At 39.3% G+C, this 19,286-nt stretch overlaps 1 protein-coding gene across 3 annotated transcripts in view; it reads right to left on the bottom strand.

Moving 5' to 3' along the window:
* abca12 (ATP-binding cassette, sub-family A (ABC1), member 12) overlaps positions 1 to 19,286 on the bottom strand; it is a 59,731-nt gene that overhangs the window by 23,061 nt on the left and 17,384 nt on the right. For 2 of the 3 annotated variants that reach the window (XM_085383486.1, XM_085383485.1), the window contains exons 23-48: positions 18,541 to 18,671; positions 18,188 to 18,330; positions 16,710 to 16,877; positions 16,321 to 16,535; positions 14,340 to 15,269; positions 14,045 to 14,151; positions 12,810 to 12,916; positions 11,593 to 11,792; positions 11,253 to 11,329; positions 10,277 to 10,407; positions 9,243 to 9,407; positions 8,433 to 8,597; positions 8,056 to 8,257; positions 7,595 to 7,734; positions 6,885 to 7,004; positions 6,641 to 6,731; positions 5,899 to 6,078; positions 5,096 to 5,411; positions 4,384 to 4,498; positions 3,768 to 4,097; positions 3,302 to 3,371; positions 3,062 to 3,196; positions 1,995 to 2,153; positions 1,717 to 1,900; positions 905 to 1,123; positions 46 to 242 (exon numbers count right to left, since the gene is read on the bottom strand). In XM_085383486.1, coding sequence (XP_085239612.1) covers positions 46 to 242; positions 905 to 1,123; positions 1,717 to 1,900; positions 1,995 to 2,153; positions 3,062 to 3,196; positions 3,302 to 3,371; positions 3,768 to 4,097; positions 4,384 to 4,498; positions 5,096 to 5,411; positions 5,899 to 6,078; positions 6,641 to 6,731; positions 6,885 to 7,004; positions 7,595 to 7,734; positions 8,056 to 8,257; positions 8,433 to 8,597; positions 9,243 to 9,407; positions 10,277 to 10,407; positions 11,253 to 11,329; positions 11,593 to 11,792; positions 12,810 to 12,916; positions 14,045 to 14,151; positions 14,340 to 15,269; positions 16,321 to 16,535; positions 16,710 to 16,877; positions 18,188 to 18,330; positions 18,541 to 18,671 — 4,997 coding nt within the window. The remainder of the gene's footprint in view (positions 1 to 45; positions 243 to 904; positions 1,124 to 1,716; positions 1,901 to 1,994; positions 2,154 to 3,061; positions 3,197 to 3,301; positions 3,372 to 3,767; positions 4,098 to 4,383; positions 4,499 to 5,095; positions 5,412 to 5,898; positions 6,079 to 6,640; positions 6,732 to 6,884; positions 7,005 to 7,594; positions 7,735 to 8,055; positions 8,258 to 8,432; positions 8,598 to 9,242; positions 9,408 to 10,276; positions 10,408 to 11,252; positions 11,330 to 11,592; positions 11,793 to 12,809; positions 12,917 to 14,044; positions 14,152 to 14,339; positions 15,270 to 16,320; positions 16,536 to 16,709; positions 16,878 to 18,187; positions 18,331 to 18,540; positions 18,672 to 19,286) is intronic. The other variant, XM_085383487.1, reaches the window with a different exon arrangement.

Below are 19,286 nucleotides of genomic sequence, written 5' to 3'. Positions count from 1 at the left end.
ATGTTATTTCAGCGTTCAGTGTTTGAGTGTGCCTGTCAGACTTACTTTTCTTGTGCTGGATTACAATGTCCCAGATGTTGCGCCTGGAGCAGGGATCGACTCCTGTAGTGGGTTCATCCAGAACCACCACGCGAGAGCCCCCTATTAAGGCGATGGAGATTGACAGCTTGCGCTTCATGCCGCCTGATAGGGTGCCCACCCGCTTGTGTCTGTGAGCATACATCCCCGTGTCCTCTAGGATCCTGGGAGCAAAGTCGATGAAAAGCATTTAGGATGGAGCACATGCTAACTTTTTTTTTTTCAATGCATTACAACCCAGTTTGTGGGTTGTAGTTCAATCACTTCTATCAGTTACTCAGCAGGGGTTTCAGATTTCCTGAAACCAGGAGAGAGAAACTGTTCTTGCCTTTAAATTCACTACTATTCTGCTCATATAAGACCATCTAGAAAAAGTCACATGAAGCGACTTAAAACTCAGAGTTTTATGGTATTCTGCTCATGTTTTCCTGCAGATGCACATGGTATATTTGACAGCTCTAAAACACTAAAATAAGAGCGCAATTCAACGACAACAGGGATGCAATTTTTTTTTTTTTTACTGCAGACTTGGAAATACACTATATAGCCATTACTGATTTTCAAATTACCCCTGTATAACCTTTCACTCGTGTGAAGCACTGGCAATTATTTCTTATGAAAGTCTCGTAACCTCTGCACATATTTTCTTTTTATTTGAGGGCCATGCCTTTAACTGAGCAAAGGACGGAGTTTAGTGATGTACATATAAAACAGCTTGCAAAGAGAATCCTTGTAACAGGTAAAATATATCACCAAGGTATCATCCTTAAAACAGAGCGTCCTTTTATACACTGAGCATATCAAGCTTCCTGCTCTGGTCACTCACGTGCGGACTTGTTCATGCAGTTCTCTGTCTGACCAGTGTGGGGCCTTGATCTGTCCATACAGCAGCAGGTGCTCCTTGGTGGTCATGTGATCAAACAGGACGTCATACTGCATGCAGACTCCTAGCTCCCTGCGAACGTTCTCAATGTTTGTCTGCATGTCTCTGCCGTAAACCTCTATGGTTCCCGAAGACGGGGCAAAAAGCCCAGTAAGGAGAGACCTACACAAAGAATACATGCATTTGTTAACAAAATTCACAATAATGAATAAACAAATTCGATTTTTATTACTCAGATCAAGTTATAAATGACAGAACATGCTCAAAAGACTTTTCATATACTAGGTGGCACTTGAAAAGCTGAAAATGCCTTTTCCTTTTGTCCTATCTGCTAGTTTTCGTATTTTCTCCCAGGCAGTTTCTTCTTAAATGATGACTTATTGTTCTCAAAAATATCATAGGGCATAAAATCCCTTCTTGGTTTTTGGTTTTTTCAGTGGTGTTAAATCTCATTCTGCCACTGCACTCCTTGTATGTTGCCCTTGATAAGAGCGTCAGCAAAATGAGTCGCATTTAAAATGTAAATGTAAATGCTCTAGTTGATGAAGACCCGTCAGGCGAATCGCTACCACAGTTGCTGTGCCAGATTTGGACAAAACAATCTCCCTGTCAGCATCCGAGCCTTGGAATGATTAAAGGGATGCACAAAATCTCATTTTAAATTGGATCATTTTGCTGCCACGGAGGGTGTATACAAGGTGGTCAAATGCATACTGGTATCTAAAAAGGAAAGGAAAAAAAACTGCCGCACTTACATGGTGGTAGTCTTTCCAGCTCCATTGTGACCGAGCAGTGAGGTGACGTGGCCCTCATAGAAAGAAACATTAAGGTTTTCAATAGCCACTTGGTCACCATAGGTCTTGGTGAGACCATGGAGAGCAACGCCAACTGGGAGCTCTGAGAAGTATTCCCCAGTCTTGGTGGAAAGAGCGCTCTTTCCTGTGAGAGACACAGAGAAGACAAACTGTAAATTAAACTAACAGCAGACAAGAATTCCTTGTTCCTGTGTGTGCCACATTATAATTTGACGCACCTTTTCCCTTGTCATTGGAGAAGGCAAGCTGGTCATTCTGCATGATGTTTGTGAAGAGAAGTCCTTTGGCCGTATTCTTCTGTGGTCGAACACCGCACAGGTCAGCCCAGAAGGAGAGTTTGAATGGGAAGTACCACGGAGAAGGAATGCCATATTTTCCTAATGGGTAAAATAACTGCAAATAAATCTCACATACACAATATATTTATATTTACATACCTATTTACAGCTGGGACTACTAAACAAAGTAACCAAACTAAACCAACCTGCATTTTCTTCAACTAGAAACTGATTAGTGTACACTTCACTTGATATTTTAAGGCAACGCTTACACATTCGCCTATAAGTGAATTCTAACCTGTGTTATTCTAATTCTATTACTTTCTTTAAGAATAGGATGTATATAAAAGATGGACACAGCCACTGTTATCCATTGGTTGCACAGTGCTATCTTTTTAAGGCTTGAGCTTAAAATTTTTGCTGTCACCATCTTTTTGAAACCAAGCATGCAAGCTTGGATCCCACTATGGAAGCCAGGGAAACTCATACAGAAGCAACCTATCAAACACTAGGAAACAGATGGACGCCACAATTTACAAAATGAACATCATGCTAAATCCAGAACACAAACTCATGCATCAAGGGAGGAGAGAGCTGTTTTCCCATAGACGTCTATGCAACCAGCCCCCTGCTGGCCATGAAGAAGAATGCACTCTTCAATTTAATTCAATTTTATTTGTATAGCGCCAAATCACAACAACAGTCGCCTCAAGGCGCTTTATATTGTACGGTAGATCGTACAATAATAGATTCAGAGAAAACCCAACAATCTTCCACTTTTCTCATCACTTTTATGATTGACAGACTACACTTGTATTTTAGTGTGTATATCAGCTGACCTGACAAAAAAGACTAGCAAACAAAAACTCTAAAACATAAATAAATAATAATGATCGGCTTGACAAACTATGTCTGATGTACTAAAATGGCCACAGGACATCAGCATCAATAGCTGAGTGAAAGATGTAATAAATTTGTTCTTTTGTTTTTTTTGTGCCCCAATTTACCTGGAAACACTGTGCGAATGTAAGCCCCAATGGTGAAGTAGAGGATAGAGTCGAAGAGCATCAGCCAGCACAGCCAACCGAACGAGGCTGTGTCTCCAGCAATGGGCGAGGAGTATGAGTTGCTCCATTGAATTCCTAAAGAGGTTAACATAATGAAAGTTTTATGCTGCCTTTCACTGATTCACTTAGCTCACATATCAAAGAGATCTTGATGGTAGTCAGATGTCTACATGCTTGTACCTTCTCCTTGGGCCTCGTAGCGAGACATGTACTGACTGGCGTAACTGAAACAGGTCGGGGAAAACAATCCCTGTCAAAAAGACAGAGGGAAATCAGACAGGATGCAAAACGACAAGCAAGAAAAAGGAGCAGCAAAAATATATATACACACACACACACACACACGTATATATGCATATATATATGTGTGTGTGTCTGTTTATGCAGATAGCTCCATATTGGGGGTGACTTTTTTGAGACAATCCAAACAAAAAATCATTCATTTTGTAAAAACAAAAAAAACACGTGTTCTAAAATGGATAGAATAAACAACATTTTCAAATGAAACTAACTGTCACTATATCTTCTTCTACATTATTTATCTTTCCAAACCAAATTACATTACTTGGTATTTAAATTATTACACGGTATACAAATGAGTTTCATATTCTTTAATGATGACAAATGAGGTTCACAGGAGCCTTACCAAGGCAGTCTTCTGGATGAGCGTTAGACTGCCCTCCAGTGCGGTGACGATGATGAAGGGGAAGAAGCAGAGGATGTAAAGCAGGCTGCCACTCAGGCCGGCGATGTAGGTTTTGTCAAAGAAGGAGCTGACAAGATAACTGAAAGCTAAGATGCTCAAGCCATAGTCACACAGGTACAGGAAAATGAGGAAACCGTTACTGTTGGGCAGGATTTTGCCGTGCTTCAGCACCAGTGTCATGATGATGATAGTCACCAGCAGGTAGATAAAACACTCCACGAACCAGGCAAAGAAGTGACTGAGTGTGTTGACTCCCATCATTTTCATGTACTGTGAGAAAAACATGAAGAGAAAAAAACTTATGAAACTGTCAAAACACATCCTGTGCCTGTTTTGCCAGTGGTGCCTGTCAATAAATATGGAATGGAATTTTTGAAAGTGAAAAAACAAAATAAGGAACTACATGACTAAGACAATAAAATTACGTTTTTCTTTTTAACTTATCACGCTGTCTGTTTACCAGAAATAATTTGTATTTACAAATGACTGTGGGTGACTAATTACTTTTTGGAAAGAAAAGCAAACTTTTTTCTTTCAGGGAAAAAAACAACATTACCTCATGCAGCCTCAGTTCTCTCTCATGCACAAGTTTCTTCACGAAATCAGCAATAAACAACACCCAGGCTACCATCAGCATGATAGGGAAGACAAAAGAGATGGCCTCCAGGTACCTGGGGAATACAGAGATGGCAATTGTCAATCAAATTCCTTGAAAACGTCCAATCATTGTCAGCAGCAGCAGAAGAAAACGCCTATCATTCAGTCACTGACTTGACAGATAGCGGAAGAGCAACACTGGGGTAGTTTGCAGATTCTGCCAGGAATCTTCCGATCCTTGTATTATTTACACAAATAAATGCCTTTCTACTGTATTTTTATTTTATTGACAGTCATATCTGGAGCCTCATAGACAGGCTTTTAGTACTTGCCATTGTACAGATTTAATATCCATATTTCACAGCTATCATATCAGAAATTGTGCAACTGAGTAATAAATCAGAATGAGGGAAAAGCAACGATCACTACATCTTATAGCTGGTCACAAGGCAGCCAGCTGAGTTTGTGGCCTGCTCATTCTTCTTGTAAGAGATATCAGGAGTATCTTATGTCACACTTGAAGGCAAGTGCAAGCATACATATTAGGTTTGAGCATGATCTATTGGACAAAATGTGGCATATTGATGCCAAAAAAACTTTGGACTAGATACATACATATATCTATCTACCAAATTTTATGTGAAAATTAATGCATGATTTATGGAACTCACTCATCCCGGTGATAGCACGGATATGGGAATGGCTGCAGCTGCACGGCTGTCTCTTTGGCTTTCTGTCCCGTCTGTGTCTCAATGATAGCTCGGTCAATGCTCTCCTGTAGGTAGATGAATCCCCGGTTGTAGCGCATTGTGTTTCTGGCTGAGATGTACGGCTCCTTGACAAAAAACGGGTTCCGGGCTCTGTCAGTCCGCATTACATTGTCCATATGCATGCGGATAGTGTAGCTGACTTCGGGAGGCAGAGAGGTTGTGGCCTCACGCTTGTTTCTGGATGAGTCTGCATCTTTGGGAAGCTTGAAGATCACACCTGAAGGGCAGATTGTACAACCTCACTGTTAGGTTACCCAACTAACTTCGTAATTCATTACCCTAAATACAAAGTTGCAGGGTCACATCCCTTGTATCTATCTCATCTTAATACATTATCAACAGCCTTTAGAGAAAGCACTAGTGTCTAACCCAGAAACTATTTGAGAAAAGGCCGTGAAAGGCACAATAACAACCTGAGTGGCTGTAAAAGTGAGCTGTAGTCATTTGGTATTCTGAGCCTAATGGGTGACTCATTGGAATTTCCCCTATTATTAAGGTGATATCACAGTTCTTTTCTACAGCATTACACTGTTCTAGGTCAGTTGTGTTCTCATACACATAATTTCATCTGTTAAGGAATTTTAGATCAACTGAAATTAACTTTCACTCAAGCAGATTAGAAACCACTGCTGGTCCTAGATACACGTGACATAGTCTGGTAGATCTCATCCTTTCACACAGAGATTCAACTCATTTTTACTCACTTGCATAGAGATCACGGTTTTTGGCAAGTTCCTGCGCTGCACTGTTGAGCTCGTCGGCAGAGTCAAAGCCACGGTATCGGTCAAACTTGATACAGGAAGAGATGTCAACCATCAAGGTGGATAAGGTGTTGATGTGATCCACTATCTCTTTGTTCGTCTCCAGCATCAGCGTCATGTTAGCTTTGAAAAGAATGAGATTTAGAAGTTTAGTGACAGGATTAAAACTCCAGGTGCAGTTTTATCTTTGATGGCAATAGAGTGCACCACTTTACATCGCAGCTCAGAAATAATGTGGTAATTGTGGAGTACATTTGATAATAAAGGTGGAATAATTTATTCGTACCATGTAATTATCAAAGTGGTGGGTTATAACACATTGGCTGTAACAATGCACTAACATTAATAAAATTTTTATGCCAGCCAACAGAAGCAACTATTTGCCTCTTCCAGGCAATGCTCTGCCTTATTATATGGTAACTCAAAAAGACACAGTCTGACAATACAAGTGATCAAATTAAGTGTACATGTATGTGAATGTCACACCTGGGAAAAAATGAGTGACTCAAGAAGAAACAGCTTAAGAAATCCACGCAGAAATAAATCGAATGCTTCCTGTAAAGTCTCATCTTTCACCTCTTCTATGGAAGTGTGGATATTTTACCAGTAATAAGCGAGATGGGAATGTAAAGGTAAACGTGGTATATGCAGCTTACAAAAGTAAGACCTTCAAATGCTCACTTACAGAAGCTGCTGAGTGTCTCCTGCATTCTGTCTACATTGATGCCTGTCTGCATCTGAATGAAGTTCTTCACAAAGGGATTGCCAAGGGAATTCTGCAGAAGGTAGAGAGAGTGGAAAAGACGAAATCAAGATTCAGCTGCAGAAACTCGTTGAAGACCACTGCATAGTTTATCTCTATATTTTCATATGACAGCAAGCCAGCTAGAATAATCAGATACAAGGACGACGTTTTTGAGTTTTCATACCTCCAGCATTGGCAAAGTCTTTTTGAGTGTGTTCGCAGACGTAACGAGGTACTTGGAGGATTTTATCCAGTCTTCTGAATATTGCCTTGCATTTGCAAAATCTTGCAAGGTGGCATTGGCCTGAGCAGTGATAGGACAGACAAGAACATGTAAAATAGTTGGTTATGTGTATGAAGCTGTGAAGGTAGCAGTGTACAAAAAAACAAAGTCAAACTCGCTCAAAACAGAACTACAGCTGGAGATGGCGATGCCTACAAATAAGTGTGTATCTTGTCAAATTTAAATATTTCTTGTTTGCTACATGCAACTGGGGGTGAATGAATATTATAAAATTAAAATCAACTAAATAAAAAAATATCTAGAAATAGCAGTGATAATAACTCTAGTTAAAAAAAAGGCCTCAGATGAGGGATTTTGAAGGATTAGAACATAAACTTCGTGAAGGTCACGGAGTCGCTAATCCCCAGTTAAAATGTTTGAAGTGAAAAACAAGGACAACGGATCAGAAAAGAAAGTGGAGATGACTATACACAGGGCCAGCCATGATCTCGCAGCTGCTGGCAGGTGAGTACATAATTAGTTTAAACAGCAAAGCAGCACAATACTGTCAGTCAGCAAGGTTCCCACTAAACTCAATCCGTCAGTCTATTGTTGTGTGCATGGAGCACAAGAGCTGACTTTAGATGCATTTGTTCTTTTATATTATATACCTTCTCTATTATGGCTCGTGTGCTGGGTGTATCGGGTGTGTACAGGATTTGTCCCATCAGCATTGGCTTGAGGAAGGCCCAGGCAATAGCTCCTCCTGTGGTGTTGACCATGTCCAGGTACATGTTCATACAGAAGGGAGCTACACAAAGACACAAAAGAGGAGCAGATCAAATATACAGCATTCTAAAGTGGAGGAGGCTTTTTTTGCCCGACATGCAAAGTCACAGGAGCTCCAAATTTTATAACAGCTTTTCAACAACTGGCTAGAATTGCTCTCCACTTGTTGAAAAGTATCACAGTTACTGAAATTGTGCACTTTAGCGAGATATCCTTGTTTTAAACTTAAAAAAAAAAAAAATTGTAATGGAACTGTGTGAATCAAGAGCAAATGCTCTTGATTCACACATGAATGCAGAGGTGACAGAGTTCCATTTTAAAATCTATTCCCTTCAGAACATACTGGCATTCCGTGGTATCTTGAACCTCTCAATCATCTCCTCCCTCTGTGGGTTGTTGGTAAAGGAAGGGTCCGAATCTGAGACGAGGGGCAGCTTGGAGATTCCAAAAAGAACCTTGATGCCATGGCTGCACAGCGCTCGAGAAAGGGTAACGAATGATCCTGCGCTGGAAGTGGTGGACCTCCGCTCCCTCACTGGATGTGGCTAAAAAACAAACCATGATGCTGTTACTTACTATCTGATTCAGTACTGTGAATGCAGCAGAGAACTGAATCATTCACATTGTTTGCTTGGGCTAGGTGTAAGTTTGAGTGATCTCACAAACATGAATATATTATTGATAAAGAGCAGTAAAGGTGGAGCAGTTAAAAGAACTCACTTGGCTAAAATGGTTGTTGGCTGTCAGGTTGAGGTTTTTGATGTTGTTCAGGTAGATTTGCAGTTGGTTAATGGCAGGAAGCATCTTGTCCATCATGTCTGTTATAGCCTCAGTCACCCAAACCATGATTCCCACCACGGCCTGTATGTCGTCAGACAAAACCATCTGAAAGAAAAAAAACATTTAAACACACTTTAATCACTGTTACACTTTTTTGCCTCTCTTGTCTTTAATAATTTACAGGGTTTTGAAAACATCGGTCTACCACTACAGTATAACACCCAACAAATAACTCATTTCGGTGATTGGCTACTATCGTGTCACCAAAACCCACAGGGGAAAGTTTCATGTAAGCCGAGGTTGTGCATCTTTAACAAGTTTTATATCAGGAGTAAAAGACACAATCAAAAATTAGATATCATGAAATAAAACAAATTTTGTAAGTAACTAAAATGAGCTTTCATGGTCAAACAGATAAAATGCTGCATTTAACCTTTACTGGCCTACACTTTGTTGAGCCTTGTATGAGTTTTCTGCCATGGGTGTGTATTGGGGAAAAAGGGTTTGTCTAGTAAACAAACATTTTCTTGTACAAAGGCCTTTTTTCTGGCTCACGTTGCTCAAACAAACACACCCTGGAAAAACGTGTTTTGTGACTGCCCAACAAAAACAATTTCTTTGTTGAAGACACATTTATGTGCCGTGACAGAACGCCCACATTTTTTTGTGTGTGTATCCGTGTCTGTGTGTCCCTGTGTGAGTTTGTGGTTTTTTACATAACAATTATTAACAATAGACTTAAAGCCTTACTTTGTATAACACTTGTTCAACGTTTAGATGTCGAGTCATCAGCAGTGACAATGTGTACCACTGTTCAACAGACAGAGAGCAGAAGGTCTTCATCAGATCAGCCTCTTCCATGTTTGCGAGTGGTGTGGAGGGGCAGTGACGCAGGTTCACCAGCCAGGACAGGATCTGTTCCAAAAAACATGAAGAGAGTTAAAGAACCAGCCTATATGACCAACAGGGGAGCAGAAGGAAGGAGGCATGTCATGCACAAAAATACAGGCCTTATAGCACATATATATCATCAATAACAAATTTGCATTTCCACACTGTTTAACTGAGGTCTCTGTGGGCAGCCGACTTTCAAATCCCTGTACTGGTGAGGCATTTGGAAACATAGTGGGTGTGAGTTCTGTCCCATTTAGTAAAAATAAATGAATAAAAAAGACACTGTCTAGCATACTTATTAACATTAGTTTTGTATAGAGAAAAAATACTATGAGGCTTCGTGAAGGTGAAAGCCTGAAAGATGCTTAAACCGCACTAAAGATGTTCACAATCATGGAAATGAGTTTGCTCCAATTCAAAGGATGAGCAAGTCACAAATGTCACTGGCAGCCACTTAGTAGTCTATTTTGTCAGTTTACTCACCTATGTATGCGCAGACAGGCATGTTTTGCCTCCTGCTGGCTAAACTCCATTTAAGTGATTTCTTTGTAGTTTTTTTTTTTTACATAATCTGCATTACACAGTCAAAGACATTAAGAAAGCAGCCTTTTATTCTGCTCTGCTGTACGTCTGCTTGAGAGAAACCTTCTAAATACAGTGACCAGTCACTGAGTAATTTTCATTAGGCTTGCAATGTTCCCTACAACATTAAAGATACAACCTGTTTTTAAGCTTTGTTGTAAATGTACTGTATAAAATAATTAAAAAGCAAAGCTATATTAAAGCTGTGGTATTTTGAAGCAGTCTTACCGACTCTGGATTTTTTTTATAGACTCAATGTTGTGTGTATTCAAATTTACTGAACAGTGACACAAGCTGTCTTTGCTTACCACTAGATTGTTGTTTGAGAGCGTGCTGTTCATTAGGAGGTCAAGAGTTGCTGGATCCAAATCCATGTACTGCTGCACGTCCAGAACAAAAGCTGTTTTATTCTTCAGAATCTCACCAAATGTCATCACTCCTGTGAAAAAATGTCAAGTGAAAACAGATCAATTATTGCCAGTTGATTCCTTCTGTTTCTGTATATTTTTCTAAGAGTTAAAATTACAAATAGATTTTGAAAGTTACAAATTGTTCATTAAAATTTATTTTACATTATTTGATTTGCCTCTAAAATATGCTCATCTATAAACAATGAATCTAAAATACTCAAAGGCCCAGAATGTCACGCACACATTTATATGGTGATTTTATTGAATGTCTTTAAGCCCATTTTACTAACAATCACATGCAATTTGAGAAATATGCAGCTTGAGGATCTTGCCCAAAGACCCTTTGACAGACTGGGGAAGCCAGGGGTTGAACTCCAACTATTTCTGACTGGCAGACAACCGACTCTACATCCAGAGGAACACAGGCACTGTCTAATCAATGCAGGAGCCTCACAATTCCTCGTAGATGTTTTTAAATATTTTGAAAAAAACATGTTTAAAAATATAGACCTGGTTTCAAGCCAGTCACACTCAGTGAGATGGTGGGTTTGATGTTTACACGAGCAACAAATACGAACAGTGGAAAAATTGGTCAACGGAAAGACAAAGTGGTGGCATCAGATGGAAATGAGCGAAGGGTGAGCTAAAATTAGTATTTTGTTTAATATCTACAACAAGGAAGAAACAAATAATAATACATGACTAAAAGTTTACATTTTTAATTCTGACAGTTCGAAATATACTTCTCGGTCACAATACGCCTAATTTAGGACAAAATGTATATATAATTTTACTTAGAAACTTTCCTTCTTCCATATAAAAAATTTTAAGGTGCAAAATTCTTAAACTATTGCAACATAAAGAAATATCTCACTTGAGGAAGTGCCGTTAATGTTGAGAGAGCTCACGCTGCTGATGTTAAAGCCCAGATTTTGGCTCAGCACACTAGACCTGTTATCACAAACAGAAAACAGACAAACCCAATTTGAGCAATAAATGAAAATATACAAATATATATATATAAATGTAATTTTCCAGACCTCAATACTATCCAAACAGAGCTTGGACAATTCAGTGATACAACGTATTTTGGAAATTAAATGGTAGATAAACCACTAGTCAATTGCAAAAGCAGCTTTCTTTGAAGAAAGTGCTACTCTCTGCTAGGAAAACCGTTGAAATAAAAACTTAGAAGTATGATGACATCTTTGTACCAGTCTGTGTGGACATTGTAGCTCCTGGGGTCCCCAATTACAGTTTGATAGAAGATATCAACCAGAGATGTTGTGTTCATCACCAGACCCTCAATTATGACCTCTAGGCTGGGCAAGAAAGTGTGACAAAGCTGACCGGACTCTATGTTGAGGCTCTGCATCAGGAGGTGTACAGTCTCTGTATCCTCTAACAAACACACCTGTAAGAAATCAGTCACATTATGAAGTGCAATGATGAGTTTGATTTTCATGTCTGTTTAAACCCTTTAGTATGATTATTTTCATGTTTGCTTGAAAAAAAAAAAAACTCCCTCTGCTTTACTGCAACTTCTGCATACGTGTACATTTCACACTTTGGAGAGGCAAGTGTGAAATGTACATGGTGGACAGGCGTGTCTATTACCCGTTTTGCTGTGATATTCATTTGAGATAGCTTCACTATTAGCCTTAAAAAAACAGGGCTTGTTCAAAGTGTTTCAGTGCTATTTTTGTGGAATACTGATGTCAATGCTGTGGCTTCTTATTAAACTCAGCAGTTTAATAAGTTTGCACAGGTCTCTCTGGGAAGGTAGGCTTCAGCTAAATAAAGAATCAAATTAAAAACTATATTTCCATAGGTATATACAGCGCAAGTGAGACTATATGTGTGAGGTCTGCAATAACAAAAGGATATACATTTTAAGTAGTTCTAATTAAATCATCTGTTAGTAAAATATATAAAAACCCACACAGTGTTTTCCATGGAAACACACTGCTTCCACCTCATCTTCGGGATGTAACAGCATGTATAATTATGACTTACCTCATAATTACCTTTTAGTTAGTGTAATTAGGATTCTCAACCAGGTTTTGAATTACAAGCTATCACATAACCAGGGTTAGCTAATGGAACGTGCAGCAGGAACAAATTTGGCATGCCAAGTTTTCCAAGCAAATAAAAATTATTAATTGGTAGCACACAATGCAACCTATTATATTCAAGTATTGTCCACAATGTAAAAGGAATAAAACCCTGGGAATCTCAAGTATAGTAAGAACTTTTTAATCGTGTTACCAATTTCTCACATACGATCTTAATCTCTAAATTATAAGAAAGAACCTAGACACTTGTTTTGCTTTTTGAAGCAGCGAGCATCTGTAATTTTCAGTTGTGAGTTATTATTTTACATTTTGTTTTAATGATAAATGTGTGCAATCAGAGTAATTAAGTCACAAACCAGGTATCTCAGGAGGTCTAGATTTTCTTTAAACTGTGGGTCTGTTGGGAGGGTCTGGAAAAGCTGACTAGCTGTTTTGATGATCTGCTGCACGAGCATCAGGTTCTCTGTGAACAGTGAGTGAGAGAGAGAAAGCGAGAAAGGGAAGGGGAAAATGAAAGTGAGAGGGATGCTATTAGAGTTTGTAGTCTTAGGGAGTAAGGTCTGTAAGGTGACAGAATAACATGACATCCCACTGGGCTTCATTACAACTTGCACCATTACGGGGCATCGTCATCAGGCAGCAAGCAGCAAATGATGTGCTTAAAGTGAAACCCTGTACTAGACTGATGGGGCCAGAAGGGCCAGCAGTACTAGATGCTGTCGTGCATTAAAACACATCTGACAAGCCCTAAGAAAGGCACCACCTCAGGCAGCAAGATATGATGACAGAATATTTAATTAGTCCAAAATTAGACAATGTTGATGTTTAATCTCAGGCTGCTAAACATCTACAGGCCTTTGCAATTACAACAGTGCACTGTGTGTGAGTGCATCTGTGTGTGTGTGTGTGTATGAGTAAATATGAGTAGGGCTGCAGAGAAGTGAAGCTGCTGCTGCTTACAAAGTGATTCTATGCACTAAAAACATTATCACACAAGCACAGATGCAAATTAAAAGGAGGTCATAGATGTCCACTTGTGCGAGTGCGAGGGGAGACGTTTAGCGAGGGCGGACAGGATAAGTGATTGAATTCTACTTTGCTAATGAGATTTAAAAAGGTGCTGAGTGGCTTTCTGCTGGAGAATGGCCATATGGCCTTGGGCTCTTTGGGAGCTCAAGCTAAGCTGGTGTGAAGTCTTATTCCTCATATCTCCAGAATTAATTTTGCAATACTTTAATCATGTATACAATAGCAACAGCATTGGCAAAATATATTCTCGTCTTGCTGTGGTCTCGCAAAAGCTATAAAAGCTGAAGAAAAGGGTGGCATTGCTCTAAATAGCAGATTGTTGCTTATATGTACATACCTTCCCAGCAGGTATGTAAATACAAGCTGAAGCATCAGCGTGAGCTTGACAGCATGGCAACAATTAGACTTAGCATGGATAAAAGGAGATTCACTCTGGAGTCAGAATTGTAAAGTCACTTTAGTTTAACTAATAAATGTGCATTTCTCATCATAATGCTCCTCTTGGACAAAGAAGACTGTAAATGTCCAGATTGGGTCAAAAAGAACTGAGCCCTTGAGTTACCTTGAGATTCATTGGCTAGTGCTCTGGTGAAACTTTTAATCACAGCGGAGTATGGTAAGGCATCGGGAAGCATATCCACCACATTCTTGAGGAGATCCATTGACGACCTACAGGAAATAGGAAGGACTGTTTGTTAAACAGAGGCTTTTAAAATAGTTGACTATAAGGCAAACAAACTAAATTGAAAGTTTCTAGAAGCTAGAACAAATATAGATCTCACCATACATAGTGCACAAGATACATTCTTTTTTGTCACACCTTAAGCTGTAATGAAGGACATAAAAATAACACTTACTTTTCAAAGACGTCAGGGAGAGTGAGGAAGGAGAGTACCCCAAGTGCAGCATCAATGGTCTCTTCTCGAGAGGCATTCAAGCCCCACTGCATGCCACTTGTAGCTCCCTTCATCACAACGCTCAAATCGGGATTGGCAAAGAACACATGGGCTGTTTCCATAATTTCTGGTGTTGTAGGAGGGACAGCCAGAGCTTTGAACATGGTTGGGTAGTCAATGTAGAACAGGTCTATGAAGTCATTCATCGGGTCTGTTGTCATCATTAATGAGGCATCACGTCTGCGTCTGACCAAATGTGTGTGGTAACCGTCTGTCATTTCTGAGTCACTCAAATGTTGGACCATTGGGTCTGGAACATTACCGGTGCTTACCAACTGCCTAAACATAGCAATAACGTTTCCTACTAAGTCTTCCAGGAGCTCTACCGTTGCTTGCATGTCTGTGTTCATCTTGGCCAGGGCAGACAAGACAGGCCTTACGATGTCATAGGATCTGAACAGAGCCTCACTCAGCAGGTCTAGCCCAGATGCTTCGGTGGAGTGTAACCACATAGACAACTCGGCCACCTTCTCTGCTATCAATTTTGTGTCATTGGATCTCAAAAATTCCTCCAAGACTTGGTAAATCATAGGATCATCACCAAATACCTTAATGTTAATCATCAGTCTGATAACTTCTGTTGTCAAGTCGTAAAGAGATGCAGTTGTGTTCCCTGCTGGGATGGAGAAGATATCATAAGAGGAGATGTTTGCAGAGGAAAGGAAGCGCATTGCTGCTTCTTTGAGGAGCTCCTCGGCTGATGTGCTCTGTTGAAGTAGTTGATAGTTGTCCAGGATGTAGCCTGTAGCGTTCACAAGAGCTTCCATGTAGGGCTGCAAGGCGGGGGCCACATTATGCAATTCATCTGAGAGCATTTTGATGGAAGACAAACTGTAGAATAAAGAATTTGGCTGAATGTCAGGTTAAGCAGCACAGTACATCAAACATGGTCTATGTGACTGTGACTCTGTAAGCTGTCTCATGTAAAAAATATAAACATGAGTTCAAAATCTGGAGATTATTGGAAAGCCAAAATACTCACTGAATATAATGAAACGGATTTTTGAATTGGTCTTTTCAATACTATGATTAGATATAACATTCAGATTTAGAAAGAAGACATATTTCCTCTTCATCAGCCTTTTCCCATTTCATCTTTGATGAAAAAGACTGTAGAGTGTTTCCACTGTGATCACTGATCTATGACTTATGTAGTAAGACCTGACTGATTCCCTGCGATATGCAAAATGTGATCCTTATCACCACGCTGGTCTCATTATAGCAGCTGGCATATAAATGGAAATCAATTTTAAGAGGATGTCTCGGCTAGCTGAATTGTAGTTAAGCCGCTATCTGTGCAAGCCTGCCAGTTTTCAGGCAGGCTTGCATTAAATTAATCAAGTTCAATGCAGATGTGATCACTTCACATCCTTGTGTAATTACGTATGAATCAAATTGGTTTGACTGGAGCATCGTGGATAATGCTGTTATACCAAATGGAGTGGCAAGTTCATGGTGAGTTCATGTATACTATAGGTGAGTCATTTTCTGTGGTTCTTTATAAAAATTAAATTGACTGTTAACAGAATTTAGTGGGAATGTAAAGAACATTTCCACATTCAGATACCATGTTCAGGGGGTTTCTAACGTGGCTGTACGACATTTTGTTATGATTGTATCTTGCGATTGTGATCTACTGAAAGCTTGGATTACTCTTAAAACTATGACACGATTCTCATTCCTCATACTTGCTGTGGTCATAAAAACAGTTTGCTCCTCAAGTAAGTTTTGAAAGTCTAAATGCAGCTAGATGTGATGTCTCATCAACAGTCACTTAGTGATTCGATGGATTGACCATTTTGACCATAAAAAACATTTCCTCTAAAACATAGCAAACCATGGTCACTGCACATAGCAGTGAAATTATCTGACTGTAGCTCACCTGTTTTGCAACTGCATGTCTTGGAGCTGGTTTTGCCAGTAAAGCTGTTCCTCAGGACTCATAGACTGCTCTACCAGCATTGAGATGTGGTTGGAGAAATTCATGACAAACTGATTTATCACAATTACGTTGTTAATGTTGACTTGGTAGAGTGACTTTACAGTTTCTACAATCCTAGCAGCTGTGTCGCTCACATTGGTTGGTCCCATCATCTGCTTTAAAGACAACATAGAGCAGAGAGGGACCATTAGCAATCAACAACTTTCTCCGTGCGTCAACACTGACCCCAAGTGGTAAAACTGTTAATTGTACTTGCAAGTGTGAATGCGGTATATATTTTACTATCAAGTGAAATTAAGTAGTACTTAATTTGACATTTTTACACTTACACTCATGTTCATTTGGGAGTAGAGATTCTGTGCGGAAGCATAGGCCTCCAAAACAGGCTTCAGGCTGATGTTGCACCACACAGCCATGGTGTTAGGGCTTAACCCTGCAGCCTCACTGACTGTCTCCCACACTTTGAGAACTTCACTGCACTCCAAGGTGCCATTAGCCTATAACAAAACAAAAACATGTGTCACGTGTTTCATAAGCACTGGAAAAAACCTGTTCAGTTACTAAGACGAAGAAATGAGGAAAAGGTCAGAAGTCTCACACAGATATTTTCACTTTTAATAGACTGGTACACACCCACAAGCAAGCTGCTCTTTAAAAAAAAATGTATTTACAAAGCAGCAACTGTTTCTGTCACGTCAAAAGTCTATTACAGGGATTAATGTTAAGGTAGGCTATAATAACAAATCTAACAGTAGCATTTTCAGGAATTAACATGATATGAATACATAAATATGCACTGATGCCAGGAAAGCATTAACAACACACCAATACTTGTTTCTGTACAGTCAATAAGTCAGCAGCAGATGTGCTTAATATAATCTTGTGATTTTATGGTTTGTAATTTATGTCAATTTGTGAGCTTTTGAGATGTTACCTATGGATAAAGGTATCCTCTCTCCTTGTTAGCTGTTTTCAAGTTACATTAAGTTAAACTACCCCTTTAGCTTATTTTAGTCTACTAATTTAAGTAAGCTTACAGAGCTGCTAGAAATGCTATATCAACATATTAACTCAATAGATATTTAAGTGATATCAGTATATACATACAGCTTTCAAAAGGCAAGTCATTACTGCCACACCAGTTTAAGAGAGCAGCACATTGCAAACAAGCGCAACAGTAGTTGTCCTGCAATGAATCAAGTTATGTGTTTCAAATATCTCTCAGTCAAGGCTGAAAAAACATTTTAAAAAAGACCAATTCTGATACAGGTATCTTGGATTAGGCAAAATATGTTGATATTATCAACTGGCCAGTATATACTATAAGACTTAGAAGTCGAGTTTGGGGGTCATACGCTGACAAGTTGTTATTGTGTGTGTTATTTTGTGGTTCAGCAAGACTATATAATGCCTACCTGGCATAAATAACAAAAGAAAAAATATCAAAGCTTATATATAGTCAACAACTCTACCCTGATGTTAGCCATAGCTAAATGTTTTCTGCGTCATCGCATCAGAATCTTGTCTGTCTACATCTGTCTAACTCTGACGAAAGTTAAATAACTCAACAAATTCTGATGCAGAGAAGCGGAACAGAGAAGAAGCGAGAGAGAGAGAAAAACCTCACAGCCTCACTGTTTTAACTTCTGTCAAGGATGAAGGAAGGAAGACAGACATTGCTGTGTGCAATTACGCACACACATACACATGCAAACATTTCCATAAATGAGATACCGGCAGATGACTAGGGAGACACTTGCACGAATGATACAGCAAGTCTAAAAAGCATTCTTTCAAGAACACTGACCTGCTGAGCCGCCCGCACTGTGCTTTCAATGGCAACCTGAAATTTTTCCAGGACTTCAGAAAAATTGTAATGAGTGTTGTTCAAAGACTGTGCAGCTTCTCTCATCAGGTTCAGGATGGGAATTTGAAGGCTTTGTATCATCACTGAAAAGAAGAAGACAAAATGGCTTGACCCACAAGTTTTGAAAAAACAAAACAAAACAGCAGCAATACAGCACATTAGTAAAAGTGGCAGACATATCAGGAAATGACTATCTCTTACTTGGCATGTGCTGCATTAGTCATAAGTTGTGTCTAAAGAACAAGTAAATAAAAGTAAAGCTGGCACTATATGTTCTTCCTTAACATTCTCACCATTTCCAGCTTGGATGTTCTCCACTAAAGTTCCAACCATTTTTTCAAACTGTGGGATAACAGACATTAAATTGTCCAATAACTCTGTTCCTTCAAGGGTGGACAACAGGGTTCCCAGCATCTGTTCAAGCCTGTAACAAATTAGTAACATATTAGGTATGGTTTAGGGTAATCACAGAACAGAGCGGCAGTCTTTACTGTGAAGCAAGTTACAATTACTGTCAAATTATCGTGGGCATCAGGGTAATTTGGGGCTTTTAATGATTTCTTTGAACTGTTACATATATAAACAAGTGCAGATTCAAAGATCAATCTGGAAACCCCCAATACTCAAGGCTGCCATGAACTGGAAACCACATCACTATCCACAGTGAAGCCAGATTTATATTGCCATGGACTGACACATCTTGAAATCTGTTGCTGCCCAAATGAAAAAGTCAAATGCCTTCTAAAGAAATGTTTTATGGTCACACAAGCTATTTGGACACCCCAACATTAAATGGGTTTGGAGTAGTAAAAGAAAGGTTTTCTAACCTAAGAAATCTTTATCAGCTTTCAAGCATATTGGTGATAGGATCATGGGGGTTTTGCTACTGATACATTAAACAAAACAGATGGAATAATGAAGAAGGAGGACTACCTTCAAAATCTTTGATGCTCCAAAAGTTGAATGATGCCAAACAAAAAAATTGTTTTTGGAATGAATAAAACAGGATAACATTAGGCTGCTGCCATCAATTTGAATG

Source organism: Rhamphochromis longiceps, linkage group LG16, assembly GCF_057381845.1.
Source record: "Rhamphochromis longiceps isolate RC_006_pf linkage group LG16, R_longiceps_female_GT1.1, whole genome shotgun sequence".
In the NCBI taxonomy this organism is placed as follows: domain Eukaryota; kingdom Metazoa; phylum Chordata; class Actinopteri; order Cichliformes; family Cichlidae; genus Rhamphochromis; species Rhamphochromis longiceps.
The sequence above is the reverse complement of the archived record's forward strand: the minus strand, read 5'-3'. Positions and strand labels throughout refer to the sequence as shown.